The sequence below is a fragment of the Balaenoptera ricei genome, chromosome 5 (assembly GCF_028023285.1).
Source record: "Balaenoptera ricei isolate mBalRic1 chromosome 5, mBalRic1.hap2, whole genome shotgun sequence".
Lineage (NCBI taxonomy): Eukaryota > Metazoa > Chordata > Mammalia > Artiodactyla > Balaenopteridae > Balaenoptera > Balaenoptera ricei.
In genome coordinates, this window is record NC_082643.1 from 18,429,019 (window position 1) to 18,456,616 (window position 27,598).

The following is a 27,598-nucleotide window of genomic DNA, read 5'->3' on the forward strand; positions in this document are numbered from 1 at the left end:
GCTTTTGATAAAATTCAACATGTATTTATTAGAAAAACTCTCCAGAAAGTGGGCATAGAGGGAACCTACCTCAACATAATAAAGGCCATATATGACAAACTCACAGCAAACATCATTCAAAATGGTGAAAAACTGAAAGCATTTCCTCTAAGATAAGGAACAAGACAAGGATGTCCACTCTCACCACCATTATTCAACATAGTTTTGGAAGTCCTAGCCATGGCAATCAGAGAAGAAAAAGAAATAGAAGGAATACAAATTCGAAAAGAAAAAGTAAAACTGTCACTGTTTGCAGATGACATGATACTATACATAGAGAATCCTAAAAATGCCACCAGAAAACGACTAGAGCTAATCAATGAATTTGGTAAAGTTGCAGGATACAAAATTAATGCACAGAAATCTCTTGCATTCCTACACACTAATGATGAAAAATCTTAAGGAGAAATTAAGGAAACACTCCCATTTACCACTGCAACAAAAAGAATAAAATACCTAGGAATAAACCTACCTAGGGAGACCAAAGACCTGTATGCAGAAAACTATAAGACACTGCTGAAAGAAATTAATGATACCAACAGACAGAGAGAAATACAATGTTCTTGGATTGGAAGAATCAATATTGTGAAAATGACTATATTACCCAAAGCAATCTACAGATTCAATGCAATCCCTATCAAATTACCAGTGGCATCTTTTATGGAACTAGAACAAATCACCTTAAAATTTGTATGGAGACACAAAAGACCCTGAAGAGCCAAAGCAGTCTTGAGGGAAAAAAACGGAGCTGGAGGAATCAGACTCCCTGACTTCAGACTATACTACAAAGCTACAGTAATCAAGACAATATGGTACCAGCACAAAAACAGAAACACAGATCAATGGAACAAGATAGAAAGCCCAGAGATAAACCCACGCACCTATGGTCAACTAATCTATGACAAAGGAGGCAAAGATATACAATGGAGAAAAGACAGTCTCTTCAATAAGTGGTGCTGGGAAAACTGGACAGCTACATGTAAAAGAATGAAATTAGAACACTTCCTAACACCATACACAAAATTAACTCAAAATGGATTCGAGACCTAAATGTAAGACTGAACACTATAAAACTCTTAGAGGAAAACATAGGAAGAACACTCTTTGACATAAATCACAGCAAGATCTTTTTTGATCCACCTCCTAGAGTAATGGAAATAAAAACAAAAATAAACAGATGGGACCTAATGAAACTTCAAAGCTTTTGCACAGCAAAGGAAACCATAAACAAGATGAAAAGACAACCCTCAGAATGGGAGAAAATATTTGCAAACGAATCAATGGACAAAGGATTAATCTCCAAAATATATAAACAGCTCATGCAGCTCAATATTAAAGAAACAAACAACCCAATCCAAAAATGGGCAGAAGACCTAAATAGACATTTCTCCAAAGAAGATATACAAATTGCCAACAAACACATGAATGGATGCTCAACATCAGTAATCATTAGAGAAATGCAAATGAAAACTACAATGAGGTATCACCTCACACCAGTCAGAATGGCCATCATCAAAAAATCTACAAACAATAAATGCTGGAGAGGGTGTGGAGAAAAGGGAACCCTCTTGCACTGTTGGTGGGAATGTAAATTGATACAGCTACTTTGGAGAACTGTATGGAGGTTCCTTAAGAAACTAAAAATAGAATTACCATATGATCCAGCAATCCCACTACTGGGCATATACCCAGAGAAAACCATAATTCAAAAAGACACATGCACCCCAATGTTGACTGCAACACTATTTTACAATAGCCAGTTCATGGAAGCAACCTAAATGCCCATTGACAGACGAATGGATAAAGAAATTGTGGTACATATATACAATGGAATATTACTCAGCCATAAAAAGGAACGAAATTGAGTCATTTGTTGAGACATGGATGGATCTAGAGACTGTCATACATAGTGAAGTAAGTCAGAAAGAGAAGAACAAATATCATATATTAACGCATGTATGTGGAACCTAGAAAATGGTACAGATGAACCGGTTTGCAGGGCAGAAGTTGAGACACAGATGTAGAGAAGAAACGTATGGACACCAAGGGGGAAAACCGTGGTGGGGTGGGGATGGTGGTGCGATGAATTGGATGATTGGTATTGACATGTATACACTGATGTGTATAAAATTGATGACTAATAAGAACCTGCAGTATAAAAAAACAAACAAACAAAAAAAGCAACTAATACTAAACTTTCTTTGGGTTATTTGTATGGAAATATGTTAATATAAATGTTTCAGACATTAAAAAAAAAAAAGCAGAGAATGCAGGAGCTGAGAGCAGAGGAGACGCTGGAACACTGAGTGCCGAGTGGAGATGGACAAATCAGGGCTCACCAAACTCACACAACTGCAAAGCTTACAAATCGCTTCTTCAAAGAATATCTAGTGACACAGGGGAAAAGCTCACTTCATCCTGGTACAGTGAAAAAAATAAAGCACAAACTAAATATAAAAAGGTGTGGATGGATACATGTATACAAATATTTGAAAAACAAACAATATGGAAAAGTGTTTAAAAATATAGATCAGCAGGGACAACCACTACACACACACACACACACACACACACACACACACTCTCTCTCTCTCTCTCTCTCTCTCTCTCTCTTTCTCTCTCTCTGTCATATTTATATACAAGTTTGAAGTTTTCCGGAATGATTTGAACACAGAGTATTCTCTGTAATGGCGGTGGGGGGTGAGTTTGTTTTGAAAGAAGAAAGAGCCCACGCTGTCATTCCCCTTCCCAATGAGACAAGAGAAATGCTAATCTTTGAGATCTAAACTCTTCAATACACGTATGACCTGAGTCTGCGAGCCCTCAGGGCATGCTGTTCCCTTGCTCCTTCTACTTATTTCTTCTCTTCCTACTTACAAAGGTGTCTGTCATTACTTACTGAGTGATTTGGCCAGTCAGAGCCATTGGGGTTTATCCCTGGGTTTCTTCAGATTGCAAAGGAGGGTCAGGAATAATACCTAAACTCTTTTACATACCCTAACTAATGAAAAAAAAATCTCCTTAGCATTTAAATTTGTTTCTGAATAATCAGCACTTAAAACAATATTTACACAATATTCTGGGAACTTCTTCTCTTTCATCCAAAACTACAATACCCTGAATATTGTATCCAATGCCATCCCCTTGAAAGAAAAAAAAATGTCATTTTGTTTCTGAAGGTGATCAGGTGATCTTCTCACCTTCTGGATATTCACATTATTTACAAGAGGATTGTTTTAAAAACCAAACAGTATTATTTTTTTCTTTTCCCCTGAATTTAAGTGCACATATCCACTTTCCCAATGTTATTAAAACTTCAAACTGTTCAATTAACTCAAAATCAACCTGTAATGCTAGAAAAGTTATCTAAAGTTGTACTGCCAGGACTTCCCTGATAGCGCAGTGGTTAAGAATCCACCTGCCAATGTAGGGGAGACGGGTTCGAGCCCTGGTCCAGGAAGATCCCACATGCTCCGGAGCAACTAAGCCTGTGCACCACAACTACTGAGCCTGAGCTCTAGAGGCCCCGAGCCACAACTACTGAAGCCAGCGTGCCTAGAGCCCGTGCTCCGCAACAAGAGAAGCCACCGCAATGAGAAGCCTGCGCACCACAACGAAGAGTAGCCCCCGCTCGCCACAACTAGAGAAAGCCTGCACGCAGCAACGAAGACCCAACGCAGACAAAAATAAAAAATAAATAAATAAAATAAAAAAATAAAGTACTGCCAAGTCTATAACATGCACAAAATTTGCCTTTTATAAAAAAAGGAAAATAGGTCGTACATCAAATTAGATTATCTGAATACACTGATTATCTTTGATTATCTAGACACTTTGATCCAAAAAATGTCATGACTAATGATTTTTTGTTCTAGCATAAACTTAGTTACTGCTTTTTATTAAGTCTTTTATCCTGGTATTCAACTGTTTTATATTCTGCTTTACCAAAATCTAAAACTCAATTTTAAAAAAATTCAACTTCTGTCATTTTCATATTTCTGTTAACACAGAAGAGAGAATTGGTGTCATCCCCCCTTACCAACCACAATGCTCACACATTAAACTTAAGTGTTGTGAAGTACCTGGAACACCTCATTCAAAAGTTACTGATGTACTGAATGTAAAATGTTTACTACTCTTAAATTTTCCAAGAGACTTGCCAACCAGAATCCTTAATCTTTTCCCCCTTGAAACCCCAAGTCCCCTCATCATGTGGCTTCTCCCAGCCGAAATGTCTCTGCAGGTGTAAATCACACACCTTTTCCTCACAGTATTGCCCCAAAACTGGCCTCCAGCGCACTACGTGCTCATGACCTACCTTTATACAATTGATGTGATTTGCCAAAATCCATCTTAAACTGTGTTATGGCCTCGGGGGTCTGTTAATGTAGGACCTGTGCCATACCCACTTAAATGCTATTTATCACATCTGACAGGAGTATCAGAATGACAGAAGCTATGAGGAAGCTCTAAGGAAAACAGAAATGCCCAGGAGAAAGAAGCTATGTCGCCTGGCCTTTAGGAGCCCGACGGTTTCAACTCAAATCCAGTTCTACTATTTACTGGCCGTGTCAACTTGGAGTGACTTCGTCACTTTGAGAGTCTGTTCTCACAGCTAGAAATGGAGATACTCATGGTGCTAATTCTTAGAGTGTCTGAGATGATTTTTAAAAAGATAATCAAAGGAGGTAATTAGGTGAAGCCCTCAGGACAATGCCTGGCCCATGGTAAACAATAAATACTAGCTTTTTCAGAGACCTGTTTACCAACTCAGGAACTAAGAATGCCCCGAGATTCAAGATCATTAATTACACCTTTTCGAGGAGCTGGGGTGTATCACATCAGATCACAAGATTCAACACACATCCTGGTTTTTGGCACTTATTAATTCCAGATAGTCCATTAGAAAATGAAATTTATTTTAGGAAAGAAACGCAAACAGCTCTGCAGTGTTAATCAATTATGCAAAGCTGTGTGGTCAGAGGAGGCAGCCCTCAGTCTCACTGAACCTCTCCCTGAGACATGAACTTGGAACATGAACTGAAAACCCCACCCCCTTTATCCCTGCGGAGCCAACCCACCTGCAAAGGAAGTTCATCCCAGTCCCCCAAACGCTTAAAGAGAAAATAACCCTGAAATTATATTCAGTTTATCTACTCAAAACTGAATTCCTCTCTTAGCTCTTTCCCAAATTATAACCCCTAGACTTTTTTCCTTCTTTCCACCAGCATTTATTAGCACTCATTATATGTCAAACCCTGTGCTGGGCTTTGGGGATAGGATGCAAACAAAACAGCCACAGTCCCTTCCCTTTTTTGAAAGCTGAGAAGAATTTTCCCCTTTAGAAAACCCATACCCACTAGATTTAAGTTTTTAAAAATTCACTTCAGAGTAATGTGAAGTTATGTGGAATAGATAGGACTGCTGGGCTATTGGGTGAAACAAGCATTGACAAAAGGGTCCTCATGGCATACAAAACAATACATCCCAAACTATACGTCCACACATACCTGAACATTCGTCCCCAATCTTCCCTTTGAGGAAGGGAATGTTCCCTTTGTTAGGGACCCACCCGACCATGGAAGATATCTGTTTCTGCTACCATTTTCTCAGGTGGACAGTGCCACCTCTTTCCTTCCAGATCTGTTGCAAGCTCTCACCTCCTCCCCCAGTCCTCCTCAGGAATCCTTTCCTCTCATCCAAATATAGCACTTCCTTAAGGCACACCTCCCCCGACACACACCAGCTGAAAGCTTCGAAGGGGTAAGGATGTCTATTTTTTCACCTTTGTATGCCGCATAACACGGACCCCACTGTCCTGTATTCTTTCATACATAAATATATATCCCCGATATGGTATGAATGTCAAGACAATGAGGGGATGTGCTGAGGTGGGGGGCAGCTCTCCTTCTCATAAAGTGGCTGAAGCAGAACAGCTGCCTCCCCAGGTCCCCAGAAAGGGCACCATCAACTGCCACAGGACATCTACAATGGTACTGCTTTCCCAGGGAGCCGAAGCTGGCTCTGGTCCCTCCATGCTCCTGGCTTCATCTTGACATTCTCCAGCATCCTCTTCCCATGTCAGAACCTCCATAAACCCAACTGGAAGGTGGGTAGGGGGAGTGATAAATTGGGAGATTGGGATTGACATATACACACTACTATATACAAACTAGATAACTAATAAGAACCTACTGTATAGCCCAGGGGACTCTTCTCAATACTCTGTAATGACCTATATGGGAAAAGAATCTAAAAAAGAGTGGATATATGTATATGTATAACTGATTCACTTTGCTGTACAGCAGAAACTAACTCAACATTTTAAATCAACTATACTCCAATAAAAATTTTTAAAAAAACAAAAAACAATTGGAGGAAGAAAATAAATTCTCAACCCGACAAACCTATACCAAGTGCAGCATTTCACACATGAACCAGGAGCAAGTTAAATCTCTGGAGTCCCAAACCAAAGCGCAACCTGAGAAAGAGTTAACACCAATCTATGCAACTGTGCACAAAAACGATCCATGGTTCCGTCTTTTAAAGAGAGGGAGAGAGAGAGAGAAGTAAATGAATGTTTAACCAAAGGCTAGAGCTCCATTTTCTGTTAAATTTGATTATTTTTTAACCACATCTTTGAAATAACATTGTTGGTAGTTTTCCCACTAAAATTGTAGGATAACAAGGAGGACAAGAAAAATGCATTACAAGAACATACTTCAACATTAAGGCTTTCACACACAGCTATCGCTCCCCATTACCAATCTTGCTTTTCAAGAGTTCTTCTAATCCTAGCTATTTCATGCAGCATCAGGACGGCATTTCGGCTTATCTATATAAAGCAAAAGCTCCCAAGATTGTGTTTGTTCAAGTCAGATCTTCATAAACAATGTGAAAGGCAAGACGTTTAAAAAAAAAAAAAAAAAAAAAGCAAATAATTTAGTTGCAATTATTATGTGAAATTTTATGTGAGAATGTATGTAAAATTGTTCATACATTTGTATTTAGGTGCCAGGTTAAGATATTTTTTAAAACACTATAAATCCAAAGGGATGATTAAATCATCCTTTAAAAGAATTTATATGTATATATGATAACTGGCTAGGATATCTGCTTTGTGACATTTTAACAGTACACAACAGCATTTTTTTCCATTAGTGATTCCCTCCAGGTTTTTGTCTAGGAAAAAAAAAATTCATACCTATTTTCCCAGAGGAAAATAGGAAACAATTGGAAAAAAAAATTGGAAACAAATTTTCATTTTCCTTTTTAAGAAAAATAAGCTCTTGTCCATCACAATTGTAAACATACATGTCTAGATGTAGGTTTTACATGCAGAAGTCTCTGAAAAATATTATAGGTAGTGACCACCCACTATGACCAGGCTAGTGCAGATGGGGGCTGAGGAGGTTGGCTAGACAGACAAGCCCATCTGACCCAACAAAACAGTCCACGGAAGTATCACCTGGCTGAACTGCTTGGGTCCAGTGAGGGTGAGCTGTCCAGCTGACCTCCTTGACTCTGATGCCAACTGTGGAAAGATTTTTGAGGGTAAAATTACTCTGGGCTCAGACTTCCAGGGTAGGCGGGAAGGCCCTGAACCTGTACCTGCTCCAACCTTCCTGCACGGAGCAGTGGGTGACAGCAAAACAACAACCAACGTGGAGAAGGCTGCTTGCAGCAGTGCCAAGGAGAGGAGGAGTGCAGACACCTGAACATCAAGACGATCGCCAAAAAGGCCGAGATGAACAACACGGCGGGGAGGAAGGGTAAAAAATTAACAGAAAGCTAAAACTAATGTCTAATTCATCTGCGAACAAGTTATTTGATTTTAAAGCCAAACCACAGAATTTTTAATAATTTAATACGAAAGCCTATTTTTCAATTCAAAAATGAGAATCCTGCCACTAAAGAATATTTACCATGCTTTGCTGTATACCTGAAACTAACACAACATGGTAAACCAATTATACTTCAATTAAAAAAATAATAATCTATTAAAAAAACCCACTCTTTTACTCAACATTGCTAATTATTAGAGAAATGCAAATCAAAACTACAATGCAGTATCACCTCACATTAATCAGAACAGCCATCTTCAAAAAGTCTACAAATAATATGGGACGTCCCTGGCGGTCCAGTGGTTAAGACTCCAAGCTTCCACTGTAGGGGGCATGGGTTCGATCCCTGGTTGGGGAACTAAGATCCCTCATGCCGTGCAGCGTGGCCAAAAAAAAAAAAAGTCCACAAATAATAAATTCTGGAGAGGGTGTGGAGAAAAAGAAACTCTCCTACACTGTTGGTGGGAATGCAAACTGGTACAGCCATCACAGAGAACAGTATGAAGGTTCCTTAGAAAACTAAAAACAGAGTTACCACATGATCCTGCAATCCCACTCCTGGGCATAGATCTGGAGAAAACTATAATTTGAAAAAATACATACACTTCAATGTTCATTGCAGCACTATTTACAATAGCCAAGACATGGAAGCAACCCAAGTGTCCACGGACAGATGAATGGATAAAGAAGACATGAGATATATAAAGAAATAGATAGATAGATAGATACACACATACATATATACATACAGATACAATGGAATATTACTCAGCCATAAAAAAATGAAATAATGCCATTTTCAGCAACATGGATGGACCTAGAGATTATCATACTAAGTGAAGTAAGTCAGACAAAGACAGATACATGATATCGCTTATCTGCGGAATCTAAAAAAAAAATGATACAAACGAACTTATGTACAAAACGGAAATAGACCCACAGACATAGAAAACAAACTTACGGTTACCAAAGGGGAAAGGAGGGGGCAGGGAGGGATAAATTAGGATAAATTGGGATTAACATATACACACTACTATATAAAACAGATAACCAACAAGGACCTACTGTATAACACAGGGAACTATACTCAATATTTTGTAATAACCTATAAGGAAAAAGAATCTGAAAAAGAATATACACTCATTTTTTATACACACACATACATCTATGTGTGTATAACTGAATAACTTTGCTGTATACCTGAAACTAACACAACATTGTAAATCAACTATACTTCAATTTCTAAAAATATTTTAAAAAGATATTTACCATGTCAGCCAGGTGGAGACAGGTATAGAAAGAACTTTCCCTCTGCTGCCTGCACAGGGGCTGGGAGGGAAGGGCAAGGCTCACCTAAACTGGTTCCTAGAGTTTTTTTCCAACTGCACTTATTTCTGTGGAAAACAAGAAATTCCAGCTAGATCTCCACCGTCTCCTCTCTACTGCTGCTGCTTCTTCTCAAATACCTTTCGTTTGGGTCCAAGTTAATGATTTCAGTGTGACGCACAGGCTGACCACGAGAAACTCCAGAGCCAATAAAAGGGGCAAGAAAAATTAACTGGAACAATTTGTTGGCCCTGAGAGGCCCACCACGCTCTGATAGAAAACCGAGGGACCGAGTACTCGTTTAGGGGAACTCCTCCTGATTTTCTAAGATTTGTGTAGAGGAGATAATGACCCAAAAGATATTTTAATAATAAAATAACAAAAACATGTAATGAGAAAACCTTTGAGACAATAGCAGAGGCCCAGCTGAGGGCCGGTGGCCTGGCTGGAACATCATTCTTGCTGATGCATCCCAGGACGCCATCATTTCTAATACGTTTTACCTGTCTAGCCCAGCTGATTATCACTAGCAGACAGGAAAATGTATACGGTAATTAGAGTCAGGAAAGCCTAAAATCACCCTCAGGAAATTCCATGTCTCAGCACTTTCTAAACTCCCCCGTCTTCTAGACAGCTCAGTCCTTCTTGTCTCCTTGTTCTTTTATCTCAATCTTTACCGCTAATCCCTCTGTAGGGTATTAATTACTCTGTCACAATTACATTACTCCACAAACAAGGACAACACAAGAAAGTCCAAAATGGATTAACACTGTATTTATTGTATTAACTTAATATACTGTAATTGTATCATTAGTGCATATTTTGTTGGACATTGAAAAGAAAAATATAATTCTTTCCCTTTGCCTTCAGCTCCACTGGTTTTCTGATTTTTTTAAAGCACTAAAAATGTTTCAAAGTAACCTGCACAGCCAGTAAATTTGCCTATACATGTGATTTTTGCCTAAGAGACCTGCTGTGTGAAACCAAATTATACTATTTTTCACAAGACTGGTTAGCAGTTGAGGTCACTTAGGGGCCCAGTAGGGAAAAACTCAAATGCTGATCAGGATGACTCAGATGCCTTGAATGATTACCACTAAAATCTGGTTCAAATTGTGGCGCCATCTAGGACCAAGTTCGTGCAAACCAGCAAGGAGAATAAATGCACACTACATATGCACTAACACAGGAAATGAGACGGAAAAGGGTGCAGAAGAGACGGGTTTGCAGTTCTGATGGTAAGTGTAGGAAGGCATCCACCACACAGACCTGAAGAGAAGCCTCACTGACAAAGAAATCTCACCATGATCAACCCTAAATCACAACTGAAAATCACAAGGCTTAGGGCAAACGAGTCTGCAGAACAATTTTTTTTTTAGGAGTTCCTCAAGCTCCTTGTAAAATGAAGTCCAAAATACCTTTCCACTAGCTTGTTTTCCACATCACTAAAGTTTAAATATGAATTCACACTATGTTTATCGGTGCCTCCCCAACACTAATCCCACTACATTGTAATCACACATCCCCTACAAACTCTCTAAAGACAGGGATTATGTTGGCTTTACTGTATCAAAGCATGAGTCCCTAGAATGAAGAAAAGTGTGCATGGTAGCAGGGTACCCACTGAAGAGGTAAAAATAACTACCGTTAATTATGAACTCCCTATGTGAGAAGAAAGCAAAACACAGTCCTTGGGACCATACAAAAAGAGGGGGCGGACCTACTTCCATCTAGAACACAGAAAGTTGTATTTATCCAGAACTCACCAGCTCCCTGTTGACTGAAATAACTTCAGGCAAAGTGGGTTGGAAGTCAAAGCTATGGATGTGATTCCTTTCACGTCTACTTCATTTTACCAGTTTGGTCTTAGATTTTCACTTCTATTCTTGACACTGCAGTGTCATTTTCCTTCAGTCTGTTTCCCCTTGAGGGTCCACAGAGATCCCATTTCAATGATTAAAAGGAGGGAAAAAATTAGCCCCACCCATGGTCCTGACAAACTTCCAACTTATTAAGAGAGTTGGGAGTGTTGTATGAAGGCAAGAGCTGGTGGGCTCGGACAGCAGAGAGCCCCGGGTTAAACACCTGCTCCGCCACGTAGCCACAGGACCCCGTCCATGTTGTTGGTCCTCACAGCACCGGCGTCCTCACCAGCAATACAGGAATGCGCAACCAGCTCACCCGCACAGGGTTGTTAAGAGAAAGAAGTGGGAGAATATATATATAAAGCGCCTAGCATGGAGCCTGGATCATGGCAGGTGTCACAGTAAATGGCACTGGACGTTGCCTCTATGCATTGCTTCCCCGCCCCTGTTCCCACCTCTGTGGCATTTACACTCGTACATCCTCGGGAACTCTGCCATACTTGGCCCTTGCTCCTCATACCCCTACCTTCCAACCTCAAATAACCTCCTCAGCCAAAGGCCATGGGACCCCGTATACCCTGTGGCACCAGATCTTGTTTTGAGGAAAATGAGCGGTGAGACCTTACAAAGAAAGACCTTCTGAATAATTCTCGGTGTCATAAAGATGCGTGAACCACTCCCATCTTTTAAAAAGTTACTCAGTCCCTCCCATTAAATGTGAGCAGTCAAAACGCTCATCTCTTTTTAAACTTGTCCAGTTACTGAACAAGCATATGCCTCCGTATTATTGAAGCCAGAGACTGTGTATAATACTCAACTCTGCTTCCCAAGCACCTTCATGGTATGTAGCACTTCACATCAATACAAACTGAATACCTGTTGAATGAATAAATAACCAGCAGGTAAGAAAACATTTACAAATGAGGAACGAATATACGAAAGGTATTATACACGGTTCCTACTCTTACCTGCAGACTTCCCGGTTCACAGTCAAAGACCAGAATCCTGTGTCCTGAAAAAAACCATTTCCTAGCTAAAAGTCTCGTTTTAAAGATTCTGTGATTGCCTCAGGCTAACTTGTCCATATTCAAGTTTTCAAGAGAAAAAGCCTAAGGGACATCTTGTCTCCTCAAACTGCGGCCATGGCAAAGCGTGGTCAACGGGACTTCAGGGAAGGCAGTTACCAAGAGAACCAAATGTGCCTTGAATGGCAAGGCACACTTTTGACAATTCATCCTCAGAGCACCCATGGTTCCAGACTCGATCTAATTCTGTCTATTAACAACAAATACCAACAGGAAGAGATTTAAAATTTGAGGACACAGTGCCTCCTCCTTCCCAAGTTTCCCAAGTTGACTGGTGGCCGGCTTCCTTCTCACACTTCCTTCACACAACTTTACCTCGGACAGAACTCAGAGCAAGTGATTTAATAGGTCAGGACTGACGCTGAAAGAGCCCTACACGTGGAGTCAAGAAGTCTGATGTATAATCCAGACTCTGCCCAGAGGTGTGCCATAGGTGATCTCCTCACCTGGGTGCTGAGACCGCAGAAGATTGTGAAGCCTCCCTGCTGCACCGTGACATGCGGCCTACATATTCAGCTGGGAAAATGGGCCAGTTTTGCTCTCTGGCGCTGACTGAATCCTATTTTTAAATCTTGCTTCTCAGTCTCCTGAAAAAGTTGGCCCGAGAAAATAAGACGCCATGAAACAATATGGAAGAACAGCGCTATTAAACAAAGCAGTGAGAGGCGAGACTCCCTCATGGTAGGTTTGGAATCCAGTGTCAACTGGTAGCTGATCTTCCTATGCCAGTGCTGCCAAAGGCACTGGAAGGTTCTTCTTTAAAAGCAGTCTCACGTGATCAGAGGCCATAATCTGACTTTCTTTTGAAATCTAGGTAAACTGCCTACAATTAATTTAAAAGTAGTATTCTGGAAATATTACCAGAAGAATAAACCTCTCTCACTTCTTCTCCTTCCTCTCTCTTCTCTATTAACCACTGAAGACACTCTGGAAAAATCCAACCTTTCCCCATTAACTGCCTTCTCAGCACGCAGAAGCCATACGGAAGGTCTGCAGCATGCCTCGCGCAATTCCTGAGCCAGGGCACTGTCTCCAAGGTAACAAGTAAGGGAAAAAAAAAACAGAGATAGGTCTAGCACATTTAATATGCAGATGAACTAGGTCCCTCAGTAGTATTTCACTAACAGGCAAGACGATAGATTAAAGCCTTCTATTCTGTCTTCTCCATTTATAGGAGGAAGAATTTATTTGAGGCATTTACCACAGACACAGTGATTCTTCTCTGGCAACGTTGTTTCCAAAACACAAAACTCCAAAGAGAGTTTGTTACAGTTAATCAAGTGAAAAGGAGCTTCTGTTGAGAAAGTCTAAATGGTAAAAGGAACGGGGGTCCCGGAGCAATGGATCTAATCCCAGACACTTGTTTCTGCAGTTTGTTTACAGATAACAAACAACGGCACAGCACATGCATCCTCGCCGACTCTCCACACAGCAGGCGGCCAGAATCCTGTTCTTCCCACCAAGCCAGCGGCATTCACAAGAGACTCACAGTTCCCGAGCCGGAGGAGTGACTCTGGCTTCCACATGGGAAAGGGGAGCCAAGGAGGTGGCGCTGTGTCCTGCGCCTGCACAAAGGCAGGGAGCTGAATGCGCTGGCAGTTGGGAGGCAGAGGGGGGCCCCCAAAGCCAAGGGTGAGGGGCCGAGGGGGCGCAGCTTTTCCTCTGATGGATATCCTCCGATGGCCAGCCTGCAGCGCTGCCGTCACACACGCCAACGGCTGCTTCCCAGCCCTCCTTCCACAAGAATGAAAGGAGCCACAGAAAGTAAGGGGGGCGTTGGGCGCGATGGGTCAATTTGCAATACTGCAGCAACAAAAACAAATAGCTGCTCTGGAGAGACGGGGGCAGAGATGATGAAGAATCGTGTGTGTGTACCAATTAGAGGGCCCTGCTTCGCACAGGCAGGGCCGGGCCCCCCCGCCGCGACAGGACCCCGAAGCACTGGGACACCATGATTTCTCGTGTTCTCAGTTGAAAACAAAGACCCGTTGTGTTTTCCCGGGCAACCATGATGCCAATTTGTCTCACACCTTCCAAAGAGGCCTAATTATTAGTCTCTTCCTCCGCTGTCTGCCTTTTTTCTCAGCTTCGTGAAGAGTAAGCATATTTCACTACTCTAAAGGCGGCGGGCAGGGGTCGGGGAGACACGGTCAAGTCCGGAAGAGGAACGCCTTCCGTCCAGACCTCAGGGAAGCAAGGCGCTCACGCCATCTCCACAGAGACCAGGGCGCTTGGACCCTGGTCCCCGCGGCCCAGCCATTTCCAACTTTTCTAACAATAATCGGCCCCGTTGGCATTTCCCTGAAGGCATTCCCTACACTTTCCGCCCTGTCCTTTTACTTGGAGTTCTTAAGTGAAACCCATGGCCGGCCGGCCGTCCTCTGGCCGAGCGCAGGCCTGTACTGTCTATTCTGCAAACTGGATATTCTGTGTCTCACTTTTGAAAGTCCTTTCAATTTCCTGTTTTGTAAAAAAGTGGTCGAACGTTGGAAAGGAATTAGCTTCACCATATCCTGCAGGACGAAAAAATAAAATAGAGAGTCATTAGGCTTCCAAGACATCACTGAGTCTTTTAAATGAGCCAACTGTGCCAGTAGTCACATGAATGCGGTGACCGGTAACGGAGCCCGCAGAGGATCACAAAATTTGTTTCTACCATACGTCTCACTAAGTAAAGAAAGGGCAGTGCTGGGTGTTGACTTAAAAAAAAAATTTTTTTTTTTAATCAACTCTGTTCCTGAGTCTGTCACTTCTGAAAAAATAAATTTTTTAATTACCATTGCCCATTTAAAAAAAATCTCTTTTCTCTTCCCAGAGGTCTTTCAACTTATTCTTCACTATTTGTAAAAATCTTCCAGTTTTCCCATTATTCCCAATGCTTGGAAATAAAGGACACAGATAATAGGATTAAACAACAGAAAAAGAAAGCCAAAGAAAATTCAGTTATGATATTCACAGAGATGAGTTTGCCCTACAGCATATCGATCTGTCCTAAAAGAGCCTCACCAAAGGGAAATTTAAACTTCACAATTATTTGTGTGCTCTCAGAAGTCTTCAAATATTGTTTCTCCAATGTGAGCATTGAAATAAGGTCATTGAATTTACATTTAATAACATCTTACATTTGTAGAGTGCTTTGATTTTTAAGGTGTCTTCATTTATAATGTATCATTATAAATGTCACATTTATTTTTTGATAAAAAGCCTAGAAGGTTGGCAGGAAAGTAAGCTACTACTATCACCTTCTACAGATGAGAAAAGTGAGGCCCAGAACAGGTAAGAGGCCTGGAAAATGATACACAGCTAGAAGGTGACTCAACTTCACACCCTTGACCCCTAATCCAGAGCTCGTTCTGCAACAACTCCTCCACCACCACCAGCAATGCTCTCTAGGTGGGGAGAAATCACCCTGGACTGGTCCATGCTGGAAACAAGACGCACCTCACTTTTAACACCGGCCAATTGTAGGCCACCACACTGTGAATTCCTGCACACTGATCGGAAAATTAGGGTGGGCATATATTTGCATTATAATATTTCTTAAGGGTCAACTAATCCCCTAGAACTAAAACCAATCCTGGCCTGGAAGCACCACTGAAGCCCCCGGCCCCATCCCCATCCAAGTGTGTGTTTCACAGCCTGATCGCTGGCCTGACTTAGAGAAGAGACCAGAAATACTCCCAGGGCTTTCGCTTGAGGCCTCTGATGATGGCGCTAACAGACAAAGGAAGAGAGCAGGCGATTATCAAAGAATTTAATTCTCTAGAAACACGAATTCCGAGTAATTGATGAGAGGGTGAGGGGCGCCTTTCTTTCCTCCGTAGCAGGATTTCTTTATGGATAATCTGGATCATTGCTTCCGTTCTCCAATTGCCTAGACCCACAACTAGGGACTGGCACGCCATCCACATGCGGACTACCAGAATCAGAACGGAAACACCCATGATGGATTTAATAATTAACTTTTTTACAAATACTTTGCCCTGGCACAAAAATATTCATTACCTTGTGTTAAGTGTGTTTTCTCTGACCAAATTGTAAAATGTTGGAGCAAAATACACTGAATCTCTAACTGGTGTTGCAGTGTCAGTAGAAGCACATCAAGAAAATGTTGCCATGGAAGGTGAGGTTCTCCTCCCTCTTTTTCTTTTAAGAATCCGAGTTATTTCATTAGCACATCAAGCTCCATTTACACAGTCGCACCTCCTCTCTCCCGCACTGCAGTCACAAGTAACGAGCCTCCAATGATCGGATTTATTCTCCGCATCCCAGCCTGCTGTCCGCAATTCCAGTCACATCGCTGCATATCGTGAGGGTGAAGTACACAACACAGGCCAGGAAATGAAGGTGCACCACCTCCATTTCCAAAGGTACTACGTATTAACAAACATTTAGCACGTGGTCTAAAACTCTTCTCACTTCATTCTCATCATTCAAGCATTTTATAAAATGAATATGGTGCTACTGGACATATAGTTGTACGTATGTAACAGGGACCAGAGTCAGAAAGAGCTACTCAACAAAGAACGGAAACAGACTCAGGTTTACCAACTGCCTATTGTGTGCCAGGCACACCACCAAGCACTGTCTCTTCTTGCATCTCATTTTCCAGAAAACTCTGTGAAGTTGATATCCCCGTTTTACAGATGAGGAAACTGAGGCTCAAAAGATGAATTAATTTGTCCAAAGTTACAGTGCTGGCCAGTGTCATGATTTGAACATGGGTCAAACTCCAGGTCTAGTGCAATTTCTACTCATTTCCTAAACCAGGGTGAAGTGGTTTAACCTAGCGACCAGCATGAAGAAAGACTGGAGTTGATCTTGAAGAAGCTGAGAACTGCCTGTGATCTAATCTGCTTCTATGAGGGTAGGATAACTCCGGGCCATAAACAGTCTGGCAATACAGTTGGACTTGGTCTTGGACGCCAAATAGTATCTAAATCAACAGACCTCATCCCCTTGAAAATTCAACAACCCGTCCCAATCCACCTCAACTCATGTTTTCCATGCCAAACATACAACATACTGATTTCTTCCGACATTTCCCTTTAATTTGGGGTTCATCAAATTTAGGTTTACCTTGACAAGATAACAGCTATGAAATTTTGAGGTCTTCAAATAACTGACTCTCCAAATAACCAGCCATCGATGCAGGAAACGGAGAAGGCAAGAAGGAACACACATTTTGGGAAATTCAGTAAACCTCAAATATCTGTGTGTGGATCAGGTAGGAAATCAACTTCCCTTGTTTTTTGCCGTCAGTGATAGCTCATTAGAAACCGGCATCTCTGCCCTGCCAAGCTTCTCCTGTATTTTGTGTTTTCTCTTAATTTCAGGGGTATGAGAGATGGCCTGTTTTTCTGAGTTCAAAGGCAGGAGCAACAGGAACTGAAGAGTTACTTAACAGAAAAGAATCAGGACAAGAGGAAGATGTGCCAGCAAATGATTCTGTCCTGTTGTTATTTATACTCCTTAAACAATAGAAGTGTAACATTTGCCAAAGACCTACAGGAAAATCCTGTTAAAACATACACTTTAAAAAGTCTCCAAAAGCTTTCTGAAAATAACACATAATCCAGAAGGCTATTTAAAAAGAATCAAAATGGACCAATAATATAAAGTGCAGACAATCCCCAATTTCATACAGATTATAATCTAAAAAGTCATTTTTAAATTGACTTTTTGACTTGGAAAGTAATATGTCTATAGAGCAAGGTAATAAGGAGTAGTAATATTTACAAAAAAAAAAAACACCCCGTGAATGTCTTCATTTTTTAACAGAAACTTTTAAAAAAGCAACTCTGAGGTATATTTATTTAGAATATACTCATTCAGGATGCACAGTAAAGGGTGTTTTGACAATTATATACACCATGTAGTCATTCCACATCAAGGTATAGAACATTTCCACCACCCAAAAAAATTCCTTTGTTAATTCTGCCATGCCAAGCCCCAGGCAACAATTGATCTGCTTTCTATAAATACAGGCTGCTTTTGCCTATTCCAGAACTTCATATAAATGGATTCATGTAGTATGTATTCATTTATGCCTCACTGCTTTGACTAGGCACACAACATTTCTGAGACTCAGGCATGTCACTGTCTATACCCATAGTTCAGTCCTTTTTTTTTTTTTTTTTTTTTTTGCTGAGCAGGATTCTGTTGTATGGATATATCACAATTTGTTTCACTGGGTGATGATACTTGGGTTGTTTCCAGTTTTGAGCTATTATGAATAATGCTGCTGTGAATATTCACACACAAGTCTTTTTGTGGACATATGTTTTAATTACTTTGGAAACTCTAAATGGTTTTCCAACATGACTGTACCATTTTACATTGCAATTAATGGTGAAGTTTAAAAGCTGACCCACAAATGTCTTTTCAATCTGCTCTGTGCCTGATACTATCCTAGTTTAAAAAAAAAAAAAAGGTCTGCAGTATAAGAGAGTTGTTGAGAAGAAATTCCTCCCTATTTTTCTATTGGCAAAACTCTTTTGGCAAAACTAGAGGCACTTCGCCCATTTCAAAAAAAATTTTTTTTTTGACAAAGCGCCATTTATGCACTTCTCCCTCACTCCTTCTCCATAGACGCCTTAGTGCTCACAGCCCTTATACTAACCTTACTCTAAATCCCTGATGAAGCTACAGAACTGGCCCAGCTCACTTCCAAAGTGTTCCATTTTCCAAAGCTACATTCTTCCCCTTGCCTTCCTCTCCCATTACAAATCAAAACTTCTGCTCCTCTGTTTAACTGCTCGCGTTTAGGAATTAGGAAGGCAATCTCATTCAACGGACCTTTGCATGAAGGACTGCTTAAATGAAGATGTTCAAAAAAAGATCAGAGGGCTTCCCTGGTGGTGCAGGGGTTGAGAATCTGCCTGCCAATGCAGGGGACACGGGTTCGAGCCCTGGTCTGGGAGGATCCCACATGCTGCAGAGCAACTGGGCCCGTGAGCCACAACTACTGAGCCTGCGCGTCTGGAGCCTGTGCTCCGCAACAAGAGAGGCCGCGATAGTGAGAGGCCCGCGCACCGCGATGAAGAGTGGCCCCCGCTTGCCACAACTAGAGAAAGCCCTCGTACAGAAACGAAGACCCAGCACAGCCATAAAAATAAATAAATAGGCAAAAAAAAAAAGATTAGAGATGGCTGTCTATAATTCTACAATATTGTTCTTATTCCAAATGAGTCCCTAACAGCAGTGCAATAGAGTGAAATAACAAAAGGTGGGTGTACAAGTTAAGGCAGGAGAAGATATTTTATCATTTTAGGATAGAAAGTTCACTGTGTTTATAAACTAGACCTGCCTAGTGATATTCTGTCCCCCAAAATTATTTCTGGTTTTCACCATTTCTTTCCTTCCTCTGTACCTCTGAACTCACAAATTCTCAAGAAGTCTCAGATTCTTTTTACGCTAAACCCGTAGTAACAGCAAGCATGATGGTGGCAAGGGGATGTCATTTGTAAGCTGGATGCTGCCATCTATACTAGAATAAGATCTTGAACAATCACTTTACCTACTAGTTCCTTTAGCCTTCATCCTACCAGGTACTTTGCTATATGGCATTCTTGCAACAAATACACACATACCTTGTTGAAGAATCCCCCAGCCACGTCATTAACATCACATGTTTTCATGATGTTCTGAAAGGACATTTGCCATGGGCCTATTGTAAAGGATCAGATTTCAGAAACTCAAGCCTGAAAGCAGTTTTACTATCAAAACAAGTCTGTTATCAATAGATGGCAAGCCTGAAACCAGTCCTAGGTAGCCAGCTCGGCACTAGGGCACGGAAGAAAAACCCAATGCCTTTCATACACCCATGCCACTGTGGTTTTTGTCTTCTCCTACCTCAACTCTCATGAACAGAGTTACCCACAGAGCTTAGATGGACAGCCAGGAAATGGATAAACCACTTCTGGCTTACGCAACCGTCTTAGAGTTCTAGTGGAGCAAACACTTTCAAGTGGATGAGAACTCTTTCAATTAAATAGTGTGAAGTGAGCGTACCACACAAGAGTCCAGTTTAATGTGGCAGGCTGATTCTGTGGCAGGTTACTGACACAGCTCTCCTTCACGATGGCAAAGACAATCCGGGCCGCACTGTCTCCTCAGCATTTCTTATCTCCCTCCCCTACTACTTACTCTGGAGTCTGAAGCCAGCTTCAGCCAGCAGAGAACAGAAAAGCCACAAAACCCCTCCAATCACTTCCAAGTTGTGCAGACTCTAAGGCAGCCCAATCCTTACAGGCACTTGAGAAACAATTACTTTCTTGAATTTGGGGAATTATTTGGCCGTTCTGAACTACCACTCAGTTCGCCTGCCATTTCCTTTTCCCTGTCTGACGCTTACTTAGCCTTTGGAGCTGTATGAAAACAGCGTGAGCCAGGATGAAAAGAGAGAGGATATTAGCACCCTCAATCATCCAGCATCGCGCAAGCTCCGGATGGCTCCGTGATTCGGGGGTGCTGCAGCACCAGGTCAGCTCATTACCATCGCTCCAGGAAACGAGGCCAGAACAGTTCACATAATCACTCTCCCCATCGCCAACCACCCGAACTTCAAATATGTTCTCTTCTTAAGTCTAAACCAAAACAGTTATTTTAGTCAATTCCTGGGCTTCATGAAGATTTCTGTCCACAAAAATGAGTGTTTTGTAATGCTACGCAGATTCTCACACTGAAAAATCATTCTAACGTCTCCTCATCAAAATGACAGAGTTACTGCATCCTTGACACTATGCCGTCCTGGAACTGAAGAGCTGAGATGAATCAGCAATGAATCAACTTATAAAACAGCTAGCATGACATCAGACGTATCAGTAGGAAGAAGGCATGCAAGGACTAGGAAGCAATCGCCCTGCCACACCACATGCCGTCTGAGGTTCCAACTTTCAAGATACTGGGACAAGCCCGGGAGGCTTATTACATTTAGAGAAAGATGTGTTCCCAAATGTGTAAAAAAGTTTACAACGATCCTCAAAACCCAAAGAGAAGGGAAATGGAAAAGAGCGTATTTCTTGAGCACATACTATGTGCTTAGTACTCTTCACATGACTCTGTTTAATCTCTAATACAATCCTAAAAAGCAGTCTTCATGCTTTTTGTACAAACTGTGGAAACCAGGGCTCAAAGATATGAAGCAGCTTGCTCAGAGACACCCAACTAGGACTCCTCATCCCTCTCTCCCACTCAGACTCACTCTTACAACGTCCAGCTGCTCCCAGGCAGTGCAAATTCAGCAGGTCCAAATCGGAATTCACATCCCATTTGCTCCACATTTTAATTAGGATGTATACTAAATATTTTAAATAAATATTTCCATGAAAGAAGACAGTTCACGATGGTTTAACAATCAATAATAGTAGGTTACTGCTTAATGTGTCTTCACGTATGGGTTTTTAAAAAAATTTTTTGGTGATTTTTTTTGGGGGGGGGGCCGTTTAAAACAAAGAACTATTTCACAAAGTCTAGTGATCTACTGACATCATCATAAACCCTAAGGCTTGAAAGAGCCAAACAAACATTTTAACAGAACCTCGAAGCAATAACTGGATTATCAGCATGTCAGGGAAAAAAATATGCCAATTATCAAGCAACGACTTGGCTAAAGTTCAACTGTGGGGACACTAATTAATTCTCCCCAAAAAAGTTGCATCACTCTTCCAAAGCTGGTACCAGGACCGACTTGTGGACAATGCCCCTGACATACAGCTACAGCAGCTGAGAAAAGCAAAGGCCCCTTTGTCCTCCTACCTCTTCCCACGGCAGCTGCTCTCACCGTGCTCTCCTGTAGGACACTTGGAGCCTTTAACACGAAGAACACCCAGAAGACAACAAGCACACAATTTTTAAGCAAAGTATTCTACAGGACACCGCACTTCATTTATAAATGAACTAATTTAAAATGCCTCCTGTTTGGGGACTTCCCTGGCGGTCCAGTGGTTTAGACGCCGCGCTTCCAATGCAGGGGGCATGGGTTCCATCCCTGGTTGGGGAACTAAGATCCCACATGCTGTGTGGGGTGGCAAAACAAACAAACAAACAAACAGGACAAACACAAAATACTTGCACAACAAAACCTTCCAAAGCAATATTAGGTTCTCCTCATGAGCTACTCCAGGAAGATAAGGAAACATCTGTCTGCACCACATACTATTTCTGGATAAAATCATAATGGAGACAGATAATACTTAAAAACTATGTAAGTATTTAAATATTTTCCACTCCCCACCTCATTCTCTACCTCTCACTCCAGATCAAACACTATTATCAAGGAAATACATTTTGAAGTATTTATGTATTAGGAAATTTTTTTTCTTAGTTTTCCAAAAAAACATAAAAGCTATTATTAGTAATGGCTTAAGTGCCAAAGTTTACCCAACTATTGAACACATACGGAAGGAAATGAGGAATTGAATAAAACATCTTTTGTATTCCTGAATTTTTATGACTTTTGTAAGGAGGAAAAGGAGCAGAAAAAGAAAGCCTTGAAGTTCGGTAATTTGATTCTAAAGAGGGTTTATTGTGATTCACACTCCAAATTTTAAAATCTATTTTCAACTTCCTGAGGCGTTTATGAACAGTCATGAAGTGAATGTCCTTTGCAAGAAGGTGAGAGAAACAGTTCTTCGTAAGGGGCAAGGGGCAGACTGGCCATAACAAAGGGCCTTCACGCAGCTCAGCTCCCTGATATTCTGGTCAAGATCCTGAATTCCCATAGCAGAAAATCATCACTGATGCTGGTAGGTCCTGAAGGAAAGCACACTATCACACCCTGGGCAGTTCCAGAGTATAATCTTGCACTGTCAGCTATTACAATTGCTGGCAGCTAAGACAACTAAGTTCTCAGGACGATGAGAGAGAAAACTCAGAGAGTCACATGCTGGGATCTCATTAGCTAGGTATCCCACACGAAGACTTTCCCTATAAAACAACTGTTGAAGTGGAAACAGAAGCATTTCCAAATGTTTGGTAAAAGTGCAGAGGATGACACATGCATGGAGACAAGCTGTAAAATCTTAGACATTAACCACAGGCAGTGTCTCACCTACTGAAATAATTTGCTTTCTTTAAATAAGAAAATCCTAATACCCACCATGTTTCTCTTTTTACCTTGGTTTCCAGGAAGCTCATATTTAAACGTAATGCTCATTTGCAATAACTTCACTAGCCTAAGTTACTTGGTACAATTATTTCCCCCTTCCTCTATGTGGTTTTTATCATTTATTTGTATTTTATCAGTCCTTTTGTCTACAGTTACATTGTTATAATCTTCCTTAAATATTTTTTGCCTACAATAAGAGTACAGTTCGAAAAATTTTTGTAACGCCTGAAATAAAATTTATATACACTGTAACTATTAATAAAATGGCATTTTATTTTCTGAGAAAGCATCAGAAAGAGTTTAACTTGGGAACCTTATCCATTATAGAGTAACACGCTAGACATAAGCTGCCGGTGTGTGACTGAGAAAAAAAACAACCCTGTTTGAATTCACGGGATTCTCTACTACATTATACAGACATCCCCTTCTCCCCACACAGACAAACACACCTATGATAGGAATCCTTCTCTTAAAAGTCAGTTGAACCCCTTTAGGATTCCGATTTTTAAAGGCCATGTGACTTCCTCCCCAGAAAAACATGAGCCCTCGAATCCACACACACAATGTTTAACACATAATTTAAGGTGTTCACAGACGCCTCACCCCATCTGGGTTCCTTCTTGCCAGAGGAATGACAGGGAAGATGGTCGGTTTCTACTGCAGGAAGCCACATGGAGTCCTTCCTGCACCCAACATGCCCAGCAGTGCAGCTGCACGTGGAGCTAACCCCCCGTCCCTGTCCCAGTGAATCACCACCAAGAGGACCAGTCTTCTGTGAGAGACCAGAGTCCCAACACTGATGGGTGACAGTGGCAGAATGAAGCCCCGGTCTCCTGACCCCACCAGGAGCTCTAATGATTTTCACCATCTTTACCATTAAGTGATATAGATTTTCTTTTCCTGAAGAGACGCATTCTAACACTTTACCGCTGTTGTGGAAGAAACAGATTAGATATATGCAGCATCTTATTTTTAACCACAAAAAAATTCACACAGTGCTTCCCTCAGTCTCTCCCCTGAGTATTTCTCCCTGATTTGAACCATTTATTTTCCAGTTTTGAGAAATAATGGACCTACATCACTGTATAAGTTTAAGACCTACAGTATAATGGTTTGATTTACATATGTCAATGATTACCACAATAGGTTCAACTAGCATGCAACTTCTCATACATAGATACAATAAAAAGGAAAAAAAAAAAAGGAAAAGAATTTCTCCTTGTGATGAGAACTCATAGCATTTACCCTCTCAACAACTTTCCTATATATATATAGCAGCGTTAGCTCTGGTCATCATGTTGTACGTTCCATCCCTAGTACCTCATTGTCTTAAAACGGGAAATTTGTGCCTTTTGACCACCCTCCTCCAGTTTCCCTCCCAGCCACTGGTAACCACAAGTCTGATCCTTTTTCTCTAAGTTTGGGTTGTTTTTTTTTTAAGATTCCACATATAATGAGATCACACAGTATTTGTCTTTCTCTGTATGATTTATTTCACTCTGCTTAATGCCTTCACGGTCCATCCATGTTGTTGCAAATGGAAGGGTTTCCTCATTTATTTATAGCCGAATAATATTCCATTGTATATTCATAAAAATATATTGGCCTATAGTTCTCTTTTCTGGGAGTGTCCTTTCGTGGTTTTGGTATCGGGATAACAGCGGCCTCATAAAATGAGTTTGGAATTTTTTGGAAGAGTATAAGAAGGATTGGGGTTAATTCTTCTTTAAATGTTTGATAAAATTCACCAATGATTTGAATTTTTTGAGGACTTTTTCCACTAAGTCCGAAACCTTAGTACTCGCCCTCAAAGACAGCTGTTCGTTTCTTCTTTACCCCATCACTGCCTTAAAATCTTTCCTATTGTTCCCTCAGATACAATTGCAGTTATCAATAAGTGGTACTTATTTCTTTTTATTGAGCAAGGTATCTCTTACCATAAATCAAAGCTTACATCACTCCCTCGTGTAAGACATAAATTTAGAGGGTTTTATATAGCATGTTAGGGTAGACTAGTAAATCACAATGGTCTTGAGGGTAGTAAAACAAATGGATGCAAAAAGAAAGGGAGGGAGGGAGGGAGACAAAGAAAGGAAAAAAACCACCAACACTAAACAGTCCACCTAGACCAGAATTTTCAATCCCAATCATAATATTAAATTCAACTAAAAAGAACTTTTTTTTTTTTAAAGAAATACTGTTGCCCAAGTCTCATCTGTAACTAATTTACTCAGAATTGCCGGAGGTGGGAGCTGGACACTGGATATTTTAAAGCTCCTGTGTTACTCCACTGTGGAGGCCAGAGCAGAGAAACACCCAACCCAGCCCTTTTGCTAAGGGAAGTGGGGGGCAGGAAAGAGCATCAGGGCAAAAGCAGAGGTGGTGCCTGGAAGGCTAAAGGGAAAAATCAGACTGTCCCTGTGTGTCCCTTTTTGCTGGTCCTCCCAGTAACAATCACTAAGTTGACACAACGCCAGGTGTTTGCAGGGCATCTGTTCTCTGAGCAATCGTGGGGACAGACAGCAGCCCATGTAGCACAGGGGACAAGAACATGGCCCCCAACCTAGTCTCCACCCTCTGGGGTTCTGGGTGCAGATGTCCCTTTCACTCATGGGTGTGATAAAGGACAACACTTCCAGCAGCTGTTCACCATCACTACCACCTCTCACTTCAGAGCATTCCTGATGCCCCAAACTCCCCCTCCCTGAAGGTCAAGGTGGAACTTGTCCCCTACCTTAACGAGGCAGGAAGCCCCCCCGCCCCCCAAAACACAGGCCTGGGACAGACCAGGGGAGACAGAGCCAAGAATGAGGGAAAGTGAGCATGACAGCCGGCTCCAGCTTAAGGGTTCTGAGCAGAAAAGGCGCGTGCAGTAAGTCAGAGGCTAACTCCCTGATCTCTGTGGCTTTGTGAGCACCCTGCCTTCATGGAACAAGCAGGAGGGCCCCGCATTCAACACAAACAAGCTAAAAGAATTTGCAGTCATTAGCCCAGCTGCAGTACAGGAAACGCCCCAGGCCGACACAGCCCTCCCTCCTTCTCAAGCTCCACTCAGCTGCTATCAGTTGCAAAAATCTTTCTTTTAAAACTTGATGACAGGTAAGCCAACCTCCTTCCTTCCTAAGGTTCAAAATTAGCTGCCAAAGCAGGACCTTTGTCAGGAGTCGCTGTTCCAGGCTATCTTACAGGTACCGTCAAATCACTGGACCTTTCAGGAAGAGTCAATACTTAACATGTATTTGTTGAGTGAATGAACTGGACCCCAAGAAACACATTCAAGTATATGTATAAAAAGCAGTCTGCTAAATTTACAGCTACAGTACAACCATCATAAAATGTTCTGTTGAAGCCCTTCATTATATATCTTTATTAGCGAACCACTCACCTAGTGTCTCTCACTCACCCTCATGTTACATCAAGAAGGGATGAGGACTTGAATAGACATTTTTCCAAAGAAGACATACAGATGACTAACGTGCACAGGAAAAGATGCTCAAAACTATAAGACACTGATGAAAGAAATTAAAGATGATACAAACAGATGGAGAGATATATACCATGTTCCTGGGTTGGAAAAATCAGCATTGTGAAAATGACTATACTACCCGAAGCAATCTACAGATTCAATGCAATCCCTATCAAACTACCACTGGCGTTTTTCACAGAACTAGAACAAAAAATTTCACAATTTGTACGAAACACAAAAGACCCCGAATAGCCAAAGCAATCTTGAGAAAGAAAAACGGAGCTGGAGGAATCAGGCTCCCTGACTTCAGACTATACAACAAAGCTACAGTAATCAAGACAGTATGGTACTGGCACAAAAACAGAAATATAGATCACTGGAACAGGATAGAAAGCCCAGAGATAAACCCACGCACATATGGTCAACTTATTTTTGATAAAGGAGGCAAGAATATACAATGGAGAAAAGACAGCCTCTTCAATCAGTGGTGCTGGGAAAACTGAACAGCTACATGTAAAAGAATGAAATTAGAACACTCCCTAACACCATACACAAAAATAAACTCAAAATGGATTAAAGACCTAAATGTAAGGCCACACACTATCAAACTGTTAGAGGAAAACATAGGCAGAACACTCTATGACATAAATCACAGCAAGATCCTTTTTGACCCACCTCCTAGAGAAATGGAAATAAAAACAAAAATAAACAAATGGAACCTAATGAAACTTAAAAACTTTTGCACAGCAAAGGAAACCATAAACAAGACAAAAAGACAACCCTCAGAATGGGAGAAAATATTTGCAAGTGAAGCAACTGACAAAGGATTAATCTCCAAAAGTTACAAGCAGCTCATGCAGCTC

General features: G+C 41.2%; 1 protein-coding gene across 4 annotated transcripts in view; it reads right to left on the bottom strand.

Annotated features, from left to right (window-relative positions):
- The window catches only part of TSPAN5 (tetraspanin 5), a 170,789-nt gene that overhangs the window by 93,063 nt on the left and 50,128 nt on the right, over positions 1 to 27,598 (bottom strand). Inside the window, exon 1 of one of the 4 annotated variants that reach the window (XM_059922458.1) lies at positions 9,237 to 9,304. The exons of 2 other annotated variants lie outside the window; for them this stretch is intronic. Coding sequence is in view for 1 of the 2 variants with exons in the window: in XM_059922456.1 (XP_059778439.1) it covers positions 9,153 to 9,155 (3 nt within the window). In the remaining variant the exon portion in view is untranslated. Of the gene's footprint in view, positions 1 to 9,152; positions 9,305 to 27,598 lie in introns of those variants that run through there. One more of the 4 variants, XM_059922456.1, reaches the window with a different exon arrangement.